The sequence below is a fragment of the Capricornis sumatraensis genome, chromosome 1, assembly GCF_032405125.1.
Source record: "Capricornis sumatraensis isolate serow.1 chromosome 1, serow.2, whole genome shotgun sequence".
Taxonomy (NCBI): Eukaryota; Metazoa; Chordata; class Mammalia; order Artiodactyla; family Bovidae; genus Capricornis; species Capricornis sumatraensis.
The window spans coordinates 37,388,668-37,406,284 of record NC_091069.1 but is presented as its reverse complement, the minus strand read 5'-3'; the positions used below and the strand labels follow the sequence as shown (position 1 = coordinate 37,406,284).

At 40.5% G+C, this 17,617-nt stretch overlaps 1 protein-coding gene across 1 annotated transcript in view; it reads right to left on the bottom strand.

Moving 5' to 3' along the window:
• Positions 1-1,009: 1,009 nt before the first annotated feature.
• Positions 1,010-17,617, bottom strand: part of LCLAT1 (lysocardiolipin acyltransferase 1) — a 185,709-nt gene continuing 169,101 nt past the window's right edge. Inside the window, exon 6 of the mRNA XM_068982227.1 lies at positions 1,010-2,116. Coding sequence (XP_068838328.1) covers positions 1,617-2,116 — 500 coding nt within the window. The 3' untranslated portion in view covers positions 1,010-1,616. The remainder of the gene's footprint in view (positions 2,117-17,617) is intronic.

The following is a 17,617-nucleotide window of genomic DNA, read 5'->3' as shown; positions in this document are numbered from 1 at the left end:
CAGAGGGCTGCTGCAACCAGGACCTTCCGGAAGAGTCTGCCTGGTAAATCCAGCTCACAGAGTGCTTGCCTTTCCTGGCGATGCCTGTGTCTACTGTTCACTGGATGGAAATCACCATCCAGCAAAAATAAGACATCACTGAGAAAGCACTTGCGCCAAGAGTATACCAAGCTAGAAAGAGTGTTTGAGGCTGGTTCAAGGCAGGAATAAGCAGGCAGGTCTGCTTTACAGCACAAGACTTTTAATTGCCCCACCTTTTCTGCTACTCTGACCAGCATTCCCATTCGGACAAAATAAATAAATAAATTTAAAAAGTAATTGCAAGGCTCCAGTGGAGTAGAAACCTCGACCACATGTTTCTTTTTTTCTTTTTTGCCTCAGAAGGAGAATTGGTACTATTGGCTTGCTGGATTTTCCACTGACTCCAAACGACAGGAATATTTAGGAGAACAATTGGTCAAAAGTGGGCTTAAATTTTACTAGTGAGAGGAAGCCTGAGACTAAAAAAGAGAGAGATCCCTATCATTAAGAAAGGATTCATTTTTGTCACCATTTTGATTTTAATCAAATTTGTCACGGCTACAAGGGTTGAATAATTTAGATTAAACCGTCATGGCCCTGTCTGCAAGTGTTTTTGTTGTTGATTTAGTGGCAGAGGCTAGACACACGTGCACATGTAGAAAATACAATAACCTTCCTTTTTGTGGCAGGTTTTAAAGAAATATTTCAACTAAGACACAACTTCAAAAGTGAGTTTCTGACGGCAATACCAGAATGTTCTCTAAAAGGTAAGTGACTTTGATGTATACCATTGTTAATGCAGAAAAGCGACACCTGCCAACACTCCATAATGAAAAAAGTGCTAAATATGCAAAGGTACACAGAAGTGAAGAACTGAACTGTTTGAACTCCGAGCTTTAAAAATTAAAACTAAGGTTTCTGAGTGGAGAGCCTGTGGTTGCTCCCTGAGACTCGTCTAGGTCTTATTTTCTGCGTGAGAAAAGGGCACCGGTGGTTTTCTGATGTCTCGGTCAGTGCAAGGCTAAATGCCAAGGTTTCATGAATAATGAAGGGCTTCCTATCAAAATGTTTGTTCGGCTTAAGGAGAAGGGGTTTTTGTCTTCTGGTCTTAAGGAAGGATGCAAGAGTCTGATTGGCATGGAAAGGGGTGCAGGGACAGCGCCGAGAGGGAGCTGGGAGGAAGGTCTCTCACCTCCACAGTCAAGTGCCAGCACCTGACCTGGGCTGGTGCTCAGGAGCTTCAGCTCTGCCTCCCATCTGGGGAATTTGTCAGGAAGCAGGACTGGACCTGTAAGATATCTGTGTACCTTGACTGCTAACAGCCTGATGATTGTTTAACTCCGGCCCGCGTTAATTTTGCCGCCATCGCTCCCTGCTACACAGTGTTGAAATTACATTCAGAGATTTAAAAAGAAAAAAAAAATCATGTGTGTAGCAATATTGTTCCACAAAACTAAGTGCAAAATATCTTTAACAAATAATGACAGTTGTAAGAAATATTTGACACAGTCATGCAAAAATGCATCTCCATTTACAAAGGCTTAGAACATTTCCGAAATATGCCCTAGGCTTTTCCACCGTGAACCTTAACCATCTTACTCGTTTTTCTTTGCGTTTAAATGTGGCTGTTTGTGTAAGAGGCGGTAACATGCAAGTTCGAGGATCTCCAGTCCACCAAATATTCTCTCCTGCAGCACGAGGATGACAATGATGCTGATAAAATACCACCGGACAAGACTGTACAGGTAGATGAACAGGCACATTGTGGGGCTGAACAGGGTCCAGTAGAGGATGGAGAGAAATTTGACCACCAGGACCCTGAGATCTGACTTGCAAGGAGGAACGACCGTCTGCCCTGTGAAGGAAAAATTCTCCCCTTGATAGAAGGAGCGCAGCCTCTCTTCTTTCTCCTCCCACCGCTTGTGGCACCAGAGCTGGAGGTCCTCCTTGGACTCGGGGAGGGTGTTCACAGGGTACCGGTGGACGTGGAAGTGGATCTCCTTGGGAAAGTCCCCGAGGAGGAGGTGCTTCTCCGTCTGGGGAATGTTGTGAGGGTACGCCACCGTGATGTCATGGACGGCGTCAAGGTTCTTACCTAGGTTTTGGAAAAGATAAAAATACAGACAGAGTAAAGATCCATTTGGACAGCAATGCTGATTCACACTGAAGGCAGGGGAAAAAAATCAGGACAGAGTGAATCAAGACAAACAAACAAGGGCTATAAATACCTGTGTTCCTGGGCTCTTGCGTCAATATTTAGCCGTCACTTAGTTTTTTATCTGCTTGCTAATTACCACAAAGACCTTTAGAAAGAAATTATCTTTGTTCCTAGAAATAAGAATCTTCCATTCAAGAATTAAATAGATAAGCACCTTAAATTAGATTTGAGATAGGAATTAAAAGAACGCAGCTCTTCTCCACCAACAGGATTCACTGTTTAGAGATCTCCTATCAATAGACACTCTCTCTCCAAATAAAAAACTTTCTTTCTTTTGACTCAATATCACTATGAAGGCTACTGGAAAGAAAAACCCCGTGTCAGAGTTGATACAGTGGTCAGAGACACGCCTGAAAACTTCCATATGACTTTTTAATTTCTAGAAACATCAGTGTGAAGTCAAATTCAGAGACTGAATGAGACCCTGACTTAGTATGCCATCATCCTTAAAAATTTCATTGTTTAGTTACTGTGGGGTCAAGTGTTTTCAGCAAAATCATATGCCAGGTGCTGGAGATGGAGAAGTGAACCGAAAAACGCCAATCCCTAACTTCACTCCAGAGCTCCCAGCAGCATCAGGGAGGCAGGCAAGCAGTGTCCTAAAGGGGAGCCATAGCAGGTGAACCTCCCAGCAGAGAGCACTGCAGGGCTGAAGGCACTGACTGGGCTGGAGGCATCCAGTGAGGACCCTCACTGTCAGCCTTGAGAACGGGAACTCAAGTCTGCAGGTGATAGAGAAACTCTTAAGGATTTTAAATAGACAAGGAACCAGAATTTGTTTCATTTGAGCAGGGGTTAGCTTGAGAGCAGTAACAAGAATAGTCTGGAGAGGACCAGGGGCAAAGAGGTTGGAAGAGTAGTTTGATCATTACAAGGCAAGAAGTGAAGAGGAGGCAGGGCCTAAAGGAAGTGAGGTGTTCAAAAAACATCACAAGGAAGGACTGACCTGACAGAGTGCTCAACTGGAGGGGGTGGAATGAGCCCAGGTTTATTTCTGTTTGGGGTTCTCGAACGGACTGGGGGAAGAGGGGATCTCTGAGATCAGAAATGTGACTAGAGTGCCATCTTTAAAGAATCAAGAGGATCACCCATGGAATCCTGTAAGAGGCCCAGGGAGGCTAAGTTTTTGCCCCAAGGACACACAGCGTGTTGATGCATAATCTCTGAATGTTGCTTTCTTCCATACCAAGTTATCTTCGGTGAGAGACTTTTGATGTGAAATCTTGATTCATCACAGAACTCTATGATGTAGGCAAAATTAACCTGTGGTGGAAATCAGTAGTTGCATGTGGGGGTGGGGACTGGTGGGAAGGGAGAATGAGGAAATTTTCGGCGGGGGTGGGGTGTGGGGTGGGGCGCAGAGACATTCTGTATCTTGAGTTTGGATTCCATGAAATGGTACATTTAAGACCTGTACAGTTTCACTCTCTCCAAATTTTACCTCAATCTTAACAACAAAGATATGAAGCAACTTTCCCACCTTATATCACCATGTTTCCCCTTCCTCCTGAACCATTAGCTTGTGCTCAATTTCTCTGTAAATGTTGGCAGTCAGCCTCCTCTCCTCTTGTGATTTACTTTAGGGAAAGGACTAGGTTTCAATCTGGTTTCAGAACTGTCTTATAAAATACTCAGCCCTTAAGAGCTATGTCATAAGAAATGAGAGTACCCGTTATCAACATGGTTTAGACTCAAAACTGGAGGAAGTCCTTTCAGGTCGCTGTGCGCTGTTTACCTGGTGGCAGAGGAGGCAATGAAAGGCTGGTGGAGGTGACTCCAGGGCACTCGTGCCTGACGGCCTGGGGGGAAAACAAGGCCTGGCCTGTTCGGCTTCAGAGGAGGGAAATGGGTCCTGTGGTGAAGAGACCACAGGAAAATGTTTAACAGCTGTCAAGAGGTGATGTGTCCACTGTTTGAGAAAAGGCTGGCTTACTCCCACCTGGTGGGCTGTAGCAGGAACCTACCCACGGGAAGGAAGGCTGTCTGGTCAGGCATCCAAAGACCAGTTCTCACTGGTACACAGCACGATACATCCACTAAGATGGTAATATAATATGTCTTACCTGTTAACCTCACCTGCATTACAAATTGATCAACCTTTTGTCAGTTCAACATTAATCATGATTACCCTGCTCTGTATTGATCAAACTTTCCTTGACAAATGAGTTTGATGTTTTAGTGCCCCCTCTACCTGCAGAACTCAGAGCCTGTTCATCGATGCCCACCAACCAGAACCATAATCCTCGTATTATCACAAATTTGTAGCAAAGTATATAGAATACATACTATATAGTGTCAGAATCTGAAGATGTCCTTTCTGCATTCCTCTTAGCAACCTGTAGGGTAGGAGGTGTGTGTGTACACGCAGACGAGTGTCTGCTCAAAATACATACAGTGAGTTTGGGGACAGAGATGGTACCACTTACAGAAATGTTCTGTGAAGAAAAACTCTAGATGTATTGTAGTACAGAGCATGAGGGCTGTGGAGGCAGACTGCTTGGGTTCAAACCCTAGCTCTGCTTCTTAGTAAGTGAATGAATTAATCTCTGTGGCTTAATTATTAGTTCCTAGATCTATAAATTGGAGAAGGAAACGGCAACCCACTCCAGTGTTCTTGCCTGGAGAATCCCAGGGACGGGGGAGGCTGGTGGGCTGCTGTCTCCGGGGTCGCACAGAGTCGGACACGACTGAAGTGACTTAGCAGCAGCAGCAGATCTATAAATTACCTCATAGGGTTGTTGTGAGGGAAAAATGAGCTAAGTAAAAACACAAAAAAGGATCTGATACGTAGTAAGCGCTCAACAAATGTTAGCTGCTGTGGCTGTTACTGAATCATAACATTAGCATGTTGGGCTCTAACGTGAATTTAGCTTTGAGTAAAAAGCAGAGACGTTATTTTGTCAACAAAGGTCCGTCTAGTCAAGGCTATGGTTTTTCCAGTGGTCATGTATGGATGTCAGAGTTGGACTATAAAGAAAGCTGAGCGCTCAAGAATTGATGCTTTTGAACTGTGGTGCTGGAGAAGATTCTTGAGAGTCCCTTGGACTGCGAGGAGATCCAACCAGTCCATCCTAAAGGAAATCAGTTCTGGGTGTTCATTGGAAGGACTGATGTTGAAGCTGAAACTCCAATACTCTGGCCACCTGATGCGAAGAGCTGACTCATTTGAAAAGACTCTGATGCTGGGGAAGATTGAGGGCAGGAAAAGGGGACGACAGAGGATGAGATGGTTGGATGGCATCACCGACTCAATGGACATGAGTTTGAGCAAGCTCTGGGAATTGGTGATGGACAGGGAGGCCTGGTGTGCTGTGGTTCATGGGGTCACAAAGAGTTGGACACGACTAAGGGACTGAACTGAACTGAGTCCACAGATGCCAGCATGGATAGTGGGGAAAATACTGCATTCAAGCATCTTCTTTAAACCACTGTCCAGGGCACTGCTCTTCTGGGCCCTTAAGACACCAATTATAATTACCACATGTCTTCCACATAAGACAAATGTTCAAACTATTATTTCACAAAGTGGCCAAGGACACTGCTCTGCCTCAAATATTTCAGACTCTTTCCCTGAAATATTTTATCTCAGCTTTATTCAATGACCAGCTCAAATTCTAAGGGCTCTAAGAAGAGTTTCCTTATGTATTCAGGCCAAGTGGTCTTGCCTGCAGTGACTGCTTAAGACATATGTTTTGATGTGCTCATTTGGGCATTCACTTGCCATCCTGCAGGACAGTATGAGAAGCTCACGAGAACCCAGTGTCCCAGGAAAACAAGAATCTTAAGGGCAGGACCATGTCTCTGACTGCTTAGAACCTTAATAACTAACATACTGCCCTAAACTTAGAGAAACACATATTTTACCAATATCTATAGTTTATCTTCTCATCTAAAGATACAGGAGGGAATTCTCATGCCTTCTGCATGAGGCTGTTAAAACAATTTAGTGAACTTTTATACACAAGGCTCTTTGCATAGGACTGGCACATGGGAAGTTCTTAAATGTTAGCATCCACTACAACTTCTATATTCAGTTAATGAGACTGACTTGCTCCACTGGATCTTTTTGCAACTTGGTTCTGTGAATTCTTGGTTCTGAAATAATTACAACAATCTTGGGTGAGGGTGTTGGGAGATCACTTTACAAAAAGGCAATATTCCAGAAATTTCTATAAGTTGCTTGTTTGGCATTTAGAGCTGTGGAATGATAGAACTCAACATAATTATCTTAATAGTATTTTAAATACTATTAAATATAAATAGCATTTAAATACTATTGTAATACTATTTTAATTATGTTGAGTTTAATCAACATAAGAATTGCTAAGAGGTTACTTTTCACACCTTCTCTTCAAGACCTCCTGCCCTGGGGCCTCTAGCCCAGGGGAGTCCTTACTACCAGACAAGGTATCTTCCTCCCAGGGGTAGGCAGGCTTGCAGAGCTTGGTTCATATGTAAGTGACAATAATGAAATGGATAGTCAAAAGTTGAGATGTGCCTTTATTTCATTTACCAATTTATAATAGCTAACACAATGCATAATAGATTCAGATAAGCTCCTGCAATGACAAAGAAGTTACACTACCTTTACATTTTCTGGTACAAGAACAAGAGACGTTTTAGTATGTGAATCATGATGGTTGCCATTAGTAAAAGCCATTCTTAGAAGATTGTATTGCTTTTTAGATAGTTTAAATTAAAAATCTAGATGCTGTCTGCCTACATGGGGCTTAGAAAATGGATCTGCTGTTTCTGATACTGTGTCTACTGGACAGTTTCATACTTAAGTATTATTTTGAAAAGCAACCATTCTGTTAGAAGAACAACACTCAGCTGGGTCCAGAGATGTTTGTTCTCTAGAACAGAAAAAGCACTTGCTTAATATTCCAAGTCTTAATTTTTAGTCTCAGACTGAGACTGGGGGAATTCTTAATACTTCAGTTGTGTTTAACCAATAGAAGTTTAAAAGGCATTACTAGACTTCATGAATGTCCTATGCAGAAGAGCAGTTCTCCCCAAATAGTAAGGGGGCCAATGATTATCAGCAGAGCTCTACTCACCAGGAATGGGGGAGGGCCAAGTCTTTACACATCTGTATGTTTAAAATGAAAAGAACCAAGAAAAGAAATCCCAGTTTGCCCAGATTCAATTATATAGTTGAGTAGCAGAACAATAGAAATGTTATTTCTTTCTTTTTAATCCAAAGTGATCTTTAATGGGGCTTCTCCTGTAGCTCAGCTGGTAAAGAATCTGCCTGCAAAGCAGATGACCCCGGTTCAATTCCTGGGTCAGGAAGAGCCACTGGAGAAGGGATAGGCTACCCACTCCAGTATTCTTGGGCTTCCCTGGTGGCTCAGGTGGTAAAGAATCTGCCAGCAATGCGGGAGACCTGGGTTCGATCCCTGGGTTGGGAAGATCCCCTGGAGAAGGGAAAGGCTACCTATCCTAGTTTTCTGGCCTGGAGAATGCCATGGACTGGACAGTCATGGGGTGGCAAAGAGTTGGACAACTTTAATGAAGTTGATAACAACTGAAGTGTTTTTTTCTTTCCTGATACCATAATCAAATGTATGCAAAATATACAAAAATTTAGAAGTTCATTTTAATGCCTGCTTTTAAAAAATTATACACACACTTTCTGGCAGATCTAGATCTATAAATCTACCTGTATGTATTGGAGAGTTTTCAATAAAGCAGCTTGGCATCTAAGATGTGTTTGTGTTAAAATGCTGAGGTCACTGGTTTTGTGCACTACTTTATTAGATTGAAAAAAAAAAAACAGGATAAAAGTGGGAGTTAGTAACTAAGCAGTCATTCACTGTGCCACTTTGATACTGAATAGTACATGTCTAAAAATAAGCATGACCGACTGACACTAGTCAGTACACTTTGAAGAACAGCTTTCAATGGACAGATTTGGATACATTTAGACAAGAAATACCAATAAAGAAGAAATCTTTCAGCGTCAAAATAATGGGGCATGCATGAATCACTTAAAACCAACTAGTATTAAGGTTCAAACAGTACCATTTTCTTTGTTAGAGAAAACATTACTGTTCCCTCCTAGGAACACTGTTCATTTTTCCTTCTGTACAAATTGGATGCATATGGAAAAAAAGGTGGTGTCAGGAGGCTTCTAGCCCTGCCTCTTACCAGCTCTATGACTTGGCAAGTTCACAAGAAGCCTCATCTGTAAATGCAAATGAAAACAGCAGCGACCCTCATAGGGCTTTGTGAAGATCAGTTGGGAACAAGGCTTGGCAGGTGTGTGCTCAAACTCTGTTATTCCTCACAGGGGAAGGTCACCGACAGCACCTGTTTGGTTTAGGGTGCTATCCTTTACCTTCCATTTTTCTCTAGATTTCCTCTTTCTTTGGGGGACAGACAAGTCTCTTGTAGTGACACTGAGGTCTACTGTCTAATATTCCGTCCACTCCTCTCCCCGGTAGAGAATTCAAGTCATTTAGTAAGTCCAAGCATATCAAGCAAGTACATCAAGGCCCCAATTTATCTCCTAATGCACTTTCTTTTCCAACCCTAATAACTCATCTCTTGGACATTTTAAGCTCAGCATAGAAATTGAATCCTCTGATGGCATTTAGAATTAGAAGCTGATGACTTGTGCTCTAGGATCACTGGTCTCTTGTCCCATGTTGCTGTTACTGTTTTTGATAAGTTGAAGTTAGTGTCTACTCTTTTTCTAAGAAAGAAACATTCCGCACTTAAAAAGCATCCTTCAGCTGAAAGATGACACTAAAAACAGTATCCCTGTGAATAATCATGCTTATCCAGGAATTCAGCTCTTACCTACAATTTTAGGGAGACATATTTTCGCTTTCCTATCCTAAATCTGTTGAACTTTTTGTTTTCTGTGTATATGCATGAACCTTTTCAATTATAAATCTCTCTCTTTTGATGGAACTTCAAAACAAGTTTTATTTTCTAGGTACAGTGGGAACCTGTTGACATTTTCCACAATTCAACAATACTGGTGCATTAGATCATCAAGGCGAGATGTGAATAACATATAGCACTTGCTGAGGACAGACAGACACATACACTCATATGCACACATGTATATAAAACATGTGCCTCAAAAACAGATACGTAAACTTTCAAAAATGAGATCATACTGTATATACTGTTTTATAACTGTTACATATACTTCCCATTCATGCCATTATAATTTTCTAAAATATCACTTTATAGATGTGTAAACAACATTAAAAATTACTTTATCAGATATTTGTTTTCACATAGTATTAAATATCAATATTTAAATAGATATCTTTGTAACTAATAATAAGGATTTTATAGGGTAAATTTCAGTAAGTTAAATTGCTGGATCAAAGAATATGAATAGGCTTTTGCTGCATATGGGAAACTGACCCCCAGAAAGGTCAGTTTAATAAAAACACACAAGAAATGTATGATGGTGCTTTCTTTTTCACACTTTTACTAATGCTTGGAATTGCTACTTTTAGACAGTTGCCAAAATATGTCATTTTTGTTTTAATTTGTATGTCTTTGGTTAGATATAACAACATATCACTGGGTATATCCACTAGGGTTATCCCTATAGGTTTTGTAATTCAGTGATTTGTCATCTTACGGATTTGTAAGACCTCTTTATACATGCTTTAAATCTTTTATACCAGTTTTGGTCATCTAACACTAGTGTTTCCCTGATCACTGATGGGTTTATTTTGTTGCTGTCTATGAAATGTAGCTTTACGTCTTTTATCCAGTTCCTATGGGCTGTCTGTCTAGTCAATTTGCAAAACTTGTTCTTTACCATGGATTATTAATATTCTGTATTGTTGCAAATAGTTTTATAAATCCGATATCTGTTGCCATTATTTATGGCATACTTCCAATATGTGTGGGTGTCTGTGTCTATACAAATTCATCATTTTTTCTGTTATAGCTTTTAGATTCCTACTTGGTCTTTCCAGCAACTAGACTGTTTGTACACTTTGTAGTTTTCTACAAGATGAAAAAACATTTTTCATTTAATTTTATAACCCACCTTTACTTTCTTTCAAGACATCTGTTTTTCTAGCATCCTTTATTAAGTAACTCTTTTTTCTGCTATTTTGAAATACCACCTGGTCATATATTAGATTCTCAAATATACAGTTATCCAGTCTCCTTTCTCTCTTCTGCTCCACTGAGCTGTGTTTATTCCTTTCCTTAGTTACTTAATATCTAATAAAGCAAATCTTTCTTTTTCACACTGTACTGGGCTCCTGCTGGCACCTATTTAGCAATATAAATTTAAGAGCAGCCAGGAAAATAACCCTGCCAATTAAGGGGACTTAAGAGACAGTAGTGCAATCCCTGGGTTGGGAAGATCCCCTGGAGGAGGGCACGACAACCAACTCCAGTATTCTTGCCTGGAGAATCCCCATAGACAGAGGAGTCTGGTGGGCTACAGTCCATAGGGTCTCAAAGGGTTGGACACAACTGAGGCAAATTAACATGCACAATTCTAACACAAAAAACCACCCCCCTCTCAACTTATCCTGAAATTGTATTTGCATTATATTTACATTATACTTTTGAAAGAACTCGTCTTTCTTTTAAAAGTGAGTGTTGGACTATAAAGAAAGCTGAGTGCTGCAGAATTGATGCTTTTGAGCTGTGGTGTTGGAGAAGACTCTTGAGAGTCCCTTGGACTGCAAGGAGATCCAATCAGTCCATCCTAAAGGAAATCAGTCCTGAATATTCATGGGAAGGACTGATGCTGAAACTGAAACCACAGTACTCTGGCCACCTGATGTAAAGAACTGACTCACTGAAAAAGACCCTGATGCTGAGAAAGATTGAAGGCAGGAGGAGAAGGGGACAACAGAGGATGGGATGATTGGATGGTATCACCGACTCAATGGACATGAGTTTGAGCAAGCTCTGGGAGTTGGTGAAGGACAGGGAAGCCTGGTGTGCTGCAGTCCATGGGGTTGCAAAGAGTTGAACATGACTGAGCAACTGAACTGAACTGAACTTTGAAAGAACTGACACTTTTATATTGTTTTCTCAAGAAAAATGTGTTTCCATTTGCTCAAATCTTAGTTTATCCTCCAACAAGACTTCAGGTTTCTTCACAAAACTTTTGTGACTTAAAAATTTATTCCTAAATAATTTCATAATTCTTTGGACTATTGTGGATGGGATATATGGTCCTACTTAATGCTTTTAGGCAACCACTGCTTGTTGTTCAGTCATTAAGTCCTGTCTGACTCTTTGTGACCCCAAGGACTGTAGCATGCTGAACTTCTGTGTCCTTCACTATCTCCCGGAGTTTGCTCATGTCCATTGAGTCGGTGACTCTCTCTAACCATCTCATCCTCTACCACCCCCTTCTCCTGCCCTCAGTCTTTCCCAGCATCAGGGTCTTGTCCAATGAGTTGGCTCTTCACATCAGGTGGCCAAAGTATTGGAGTTTCAGTTTCAGCATCAGTCCTTCCAAAGAATATTCAGGGTTGACTTCCTTTAGGATTGACTGGTTGGATCTCCTTGCAGTCCAGGGGACTCTCAAGATCTTTTCCAGAACCATGGTTCAAAAGCATCAATTCTTCAGTACTCAGCTTTCTTTATAGTCCATCTCTCACATCCATACATGACTACTGGAAAAACCATAGCTCTGACTATTATGGACCTTGTCAGCAGAGTGATGTCTCTGCTTTTTAATACGTTGTCTAGGTTTGTCATAGCTTACTTTCCAAGGAACAAGCATCTTTTAATTTCATGGCAGCCGTCATAGTCTGCAGTGGTTTTAGAGCTCAAGAAAATAAAATCTGTCACTGTTTCCACTTTTTCTCCTTCTATGTGGTGGGACCGAATGCCATGATCTTAAGGTTTTTGAATGCTGAGTTTTAAGCCAGCTTTTTCACTCTCCTCTTTAACTCTCATCAAGAGGCTCTTAAGTTCCTCTTCACTTTCTGCTATCAGAGTGGTATCATCTGCATATCTGAGATTGTTGCTATTTCTCCTGGCAGTCTTGACTCCAGCCTGTGATACTTCCAGCCGGACATTGTCACATGATGTACTCTCCACAGAAGTTAAATAAGCAGGGTGACAACAAACAGCCTTGTCATACTTCTTTTCCAACTTTTAATCAGTTTTTTGTTTCCATGTCTGGTTCTAACTGTTGCTTCTTGACCTGCATACAGGTTCCTCAGGAAGCAGGTGAGATGGTCTGGTATTCCCATCTCTTTCAGAATTTTCCGCAGATTGTTGTGTTCCACACAGTTCAAGGCTTTAGCGTAGTCAATGAAGCAGATGTTTTTCTCGAACTCTCTTGCTTTTTTTATGATCCAACGGATGCTGGCAATTTGATCTCTGGTTCCTCTGCCTTTTCTAAATCCAGCTTGTACATCAAGAAGTTCTCGGTTCATGTACTTCTTTGGCATTGCCTTTCTTTGGAATCGGAATGAAAACTGATCTTTTCCAGTCCTGTGGCCACTGCTGAGTTTTTCAAATTTGCTGGCATATTGAGTACTGCAGTTTAACAGCATCATCTTTTAGGATTTGAAATAGCTCAGCTGGAATTCCATCACCTCTACTTACATTGCTTATAGTAATGCTTCCTAAGGCCCACTTGATTTCACATTTCAGGATGTCTGGCTCTAGGTGAGTGACCACACCATCATGGTTATCTGGGTTACTGGGATGTTTTTTTGTATAGTTCTTCTGTGTATTCTTGCCACCTCTTCTTAAATCTCTTCTGCTTCTGTTAGGTCCTTGCCATTTCTGTCCTTTATTGTGCCCATCCTTGTATGTAATGTTCCCTTGATATTTCTAATTTTTTTGAAGAGATTTCTAGTCTTTACCTTTCTATTTGTTTTTCTCTGTTTAGAATACAGAAAGTCAATTGTTAGTGTATATTTATCTTATTTGTAGCCATGTTAACATCATAAAATTAAGTCTAGTTGATTTTTTTTCTACTAGACTTTCTGACTTTCTAGATTTTCTATCAGCAGCAAAAACACAGCTTTATGTTCAATTTTCTCATCTTTATGGTCTTTTCTCAGTGCTTTCATTAGCATTTGCTTAATAATAAAAGGCATAGATCTGACTTTAAAATGTGGCTTTAAATGCTTTAGCATATCAGATACTGTTGAGTTTTGGCAACACAGTACTACATTTAACTAAATTCTATTTTGTTATAATTTTTATTATGAATGCCTTAAGTTTATCAAAAATTTTTTCTGCAACTATGGAAAGGATCAAATACATATTTTGTTAAAAATGAAAATATTGGTCTATATGAACATCTGTATGAACCAAACTATTATATTAAAAGGAAAAAGATAAAAAATGCAAAGAGAAACTGATAAGTAATTATAGTGAAGGCTTCAGTATCTTTCATAATAGAACTCAGTAGATAAAAAAATAAAGGAACTGAATAAATACTGATAAATTTGATTTAAGAGACTCACATAGACCCATGTGTATGTGTCAGCTGCTCAGTTGTGTCCGACTCTTTGTGATCCCATGCACTGTAGCCCGCCAGGCTCCTCTGTCCATGGCATTCTCCAGGCAAGAATACTGGAGTGGGTTGCCATTTCCTTCTCCACATATAGATCTGTATGTCCCTCAAAAATATCTTAAACACACTGATGGCTGATCATTTACTTGGTGGCAAAAAGATTTTAAAATATTATTATAAAAGTCACATTCTCAAATCAAGATTCTATAAAAATAGAAATAAAAAACAAAATATAATAACCCCCTCTAAAAGAATATGTTTAATTAATTCTGTGATGAAAGATGAAATCAAAAGAAAAATTGCAAACTACTTAAAAGGAATGAAAAAGAGAATCAATGGGATATAGTTAAATGTTGAATGCCTTCCCTAAACATTCTAGCATTCTAGCAAAATTCACCAAAAATAAATAGTCGAAGAATAAACAAATGCAAAAGCTAGGTATTTGATGAATTAAAGATTAAACTCTATGAAGGCAATTAAGGGGAAGAGAGAGCATACATATTTAAGATCACAGATAGCAAATGAGGGAAAATCACAAATACAGAAGAGATTAAAACAATTGTGAGAATGTCAGTCTACACATGAGATAATATATTAATAAAACCACAGTAGAGGATCCATGTACATATATACTATACATTGTGCTTCAGATCTGATTGGTGAAAATTTGTGTTTGGTTCAAAAATTGTAAAATATCATTAGTCTATTTTCAACAGAAGGCAAGTTCTTCTTGCTGTGTACTAAGGACAAAGAGCATGGGTGCTAATTTTATAGGCAGGCCAATGTAGCTCATGTGCTGGGTCTCCTTAGCCCCCAGGATTTTAGTGTAGAATTTACAGAACAAACATAGACAGTGAGGGATAAAATAACACAGTGCTATGATGGGAAAAGGACAAAAGTTCTAGTTTCAAACTGTTTTCACTCCCAGGATCTACTAAGCATAACTGCTACTTACACTGGTGCATCTGTAGATTGTGTTTTTGATGACACAGACTTATTTTGCCTATTCTTTCAAAACTTCATCCTCTTTGTTTTCATTATTCTTTAAAAGAAAAAACATGTGCTAGAATGTTTAGAGAAGGCGTTCAAAATTCAATGCAAAAAAAAAAAAGCAATAACAAAAAAAATTTGTCATATTGTTGGATTCAACAAATTTGTTTAGATGTTCCAAAGCCCATGGACATGAATCAATACTGGATTAAAAGATCAGAAATGTCAGCATATGCATACTGTACTAATTTGCTAGTGTTTGAATTAAATGAGATCAGAGACAGAACATTATTATAGTCTCTGTGGTCTGAGGTTAGGATTGAAGATGACTAATGATGCACTTGGACATTACCATGTATTATGTGTGTATGTGCTTAAGTTGCTCAGTTGTGTCCGACTCTTTGTGACTCCATGGACTGTAGACCACCAGGCTCTTTTATCCATGTATTGAGTGCTTACTAAGTTCCAGGCATAACTGATTCAAGAGTAGGACCAAAAGCTGTAGGCATTTGGGGTACACTGGCGGACAAAAGGAAGACCCCTCCCTTGTGGCGTTTATCAGGACAACACTTTTGTGGTGGTATCCCTCTTTAACAGTTGTGGAAACTGAGGCACAAAGAAGTGTCACTTGCTGAAGATCAGTTTGTAGAAATCACTGTGGCTGATTACAAAGCCTTTCCACTATGCCGTTCTACCTTCTATGAACTGCACATTAAGAACAGTAGGTGCAGAATCAGACTGACCTGGTTTGTACCCAGGCAGTCTTATTAGCCATGTGACCTTGAACAAGTTACTTAACCTCCCTGGGCCTCAGGCTCCTCACCTGCAATCTGGTAATAATGCTTCCCTTGGAGGGCTAGAAGAAACAAAACATATCTTTCAGCCAGTCTGTAAAGGCAGTACTTAGTAAGGGCATCAAAAATGAAAGATCTTGGTGTTTTTCTTTCAGTCTTGCACTATATTATTTTCAACTATATCATTCACATATTCTGATTAACAGAGTCTTGCTATAGTTTTATACAAAGTATAAATGATTAGATCTTGTATACATTTCTGATACACTCTTCAGTTCAGTTCGGTCGCTCAGTCGTGTCCAACTCTTTGCGACCCCATGAAGTGCAGCACACCAGGCCTCCCTGTCCATCACCAACTCCCGGAGTTCATTCAAACTCATGTCCATTGAGTCGGTGATGCCATCCAGCCACCTCATCCTCTGCTGTCCCCTTCTCCTCCTGCCCCTAATCCCTCCTAGCATCAGAGTCTTTCACAATGAGTCAACTCTTCGCATGAGGTGGCCAAAGTACTGGAGTTTCAGCTTTAGCATCATTCCTTCCAAAGAACACCCAGGGCTGATCTCCTTCAGAATGGACTGGTTGGATCTCCTTGCAGTCCAAGGGACTCTCAAGAGTCTTCTCCAACACCATAGTTCAAAAGCATCAATTCTTCGATGCTCAGCTTTCTTCACAGTCCAACTCTAATATCCATACATGACCACTGGAAAAACTACAGCCTTGACTAGACGGACCTTTGTTGGCAAAGTAATGTCTCTGCTTTTGAATATGCTATCTAGGTTGGTCATAACTTTTCTTCCAAGGAGTAAGCGTCTTTTAATTTCATGGCTGCAATCACCATCTGCAGTGATTTTGGAGCCCCCCAAAAATAAAGTCTGACACTGTTTCCACTGTTTCCCCATCTATTTCCCATGAAGGGATAGGACCAGATGCTATGATCTTCGTTTTCTGAATGTTGAGCTTTAAGCCAACTTTTTCACTCTCCTCTTTCACTTTCATCAAGAGGCTCTTTAGTTCCTCTTCACTTTCTGCCATAAGGGTGGTGTCATCTGCATATCTGAGGTTATTGATATTTCTCCCAGCAATCTTGATTCCAGCTTGTGCTTCTTCCAGCCCAGCGTTTCTCATGATGTACTCTGTATATAAGTTAAATAAGCAGGGCGACAATATACAGCCTTGACGTATTCCTTCTCCTATTTGGAACCAGTCTGTTGTTCCATGTCCAGTTCTAACTATATACTCCTGCTGCTACTGCTAAGTCACCTCAGTCGTGTCCGACTCTGTGCGACCCCACCAATGGCAGCCCACCAGGCTCCACCATCCTGGGATTCTTCAGGCAAGAACACTGGAGTGGGTTGCCATTTCCTTCTCCAATGCATGAAAGTGAGAACTGAAAGTGAAGTTGCTCAGTAAGTGTCCAACTCTTGGTGACCCCATGGACTACAGCCTACCAGGCTCCTCCGTCCATGGGATTTTCCAGGCAAGAGTACTGGAGTGGGGTGCCACTGTAGGAGAAACTTAATTGACTGGTTCACCAAACCACAAACTAGACCCTACCATCCACTTTGTAGCAGTTACCTAAACCACAGTGGAGTGTGTAAATTATAACCTTATAAATCTAAAAAATTAATAGTAACAATATAGTTTAAACTAGTAAAAAGTACGGCCCCAAATCAAAGCCTAACCCCAGTGCTCTCTCTATAGCTTTAATATGTATGTGATTTTGAATATAACACAGAGTCTGGTGCAGTCTCACCCTTTTCTCCTTTGAGAGGGAAAGTTAATTTGGTTGGGGATGTAATCTTATTAATGGGTAGAGACCAAGTTGGTTTCTTCAAAAATAGGTAGAAGGTAGAGCAGAAGTGAAGGTCTCTGATTGCAGGTGACACATTTCATCCTTTCTGTGGCCCTGAGTTCTGCATTGGAAGCCACACTGATCGGTCCCAAGGTTGGGTTTATGCTACATTTCCTGCCTAGTCTTCTACTTAGATGACCCAAAATTAAGTTACCTGCTTTCAGTCACTCGGAAACCAAAATTCCCAATCAGTAAACTTGACCTCTGCCTGACTGGGGATTGAGGATCTTACTACATGGTTTTGCTGTTAT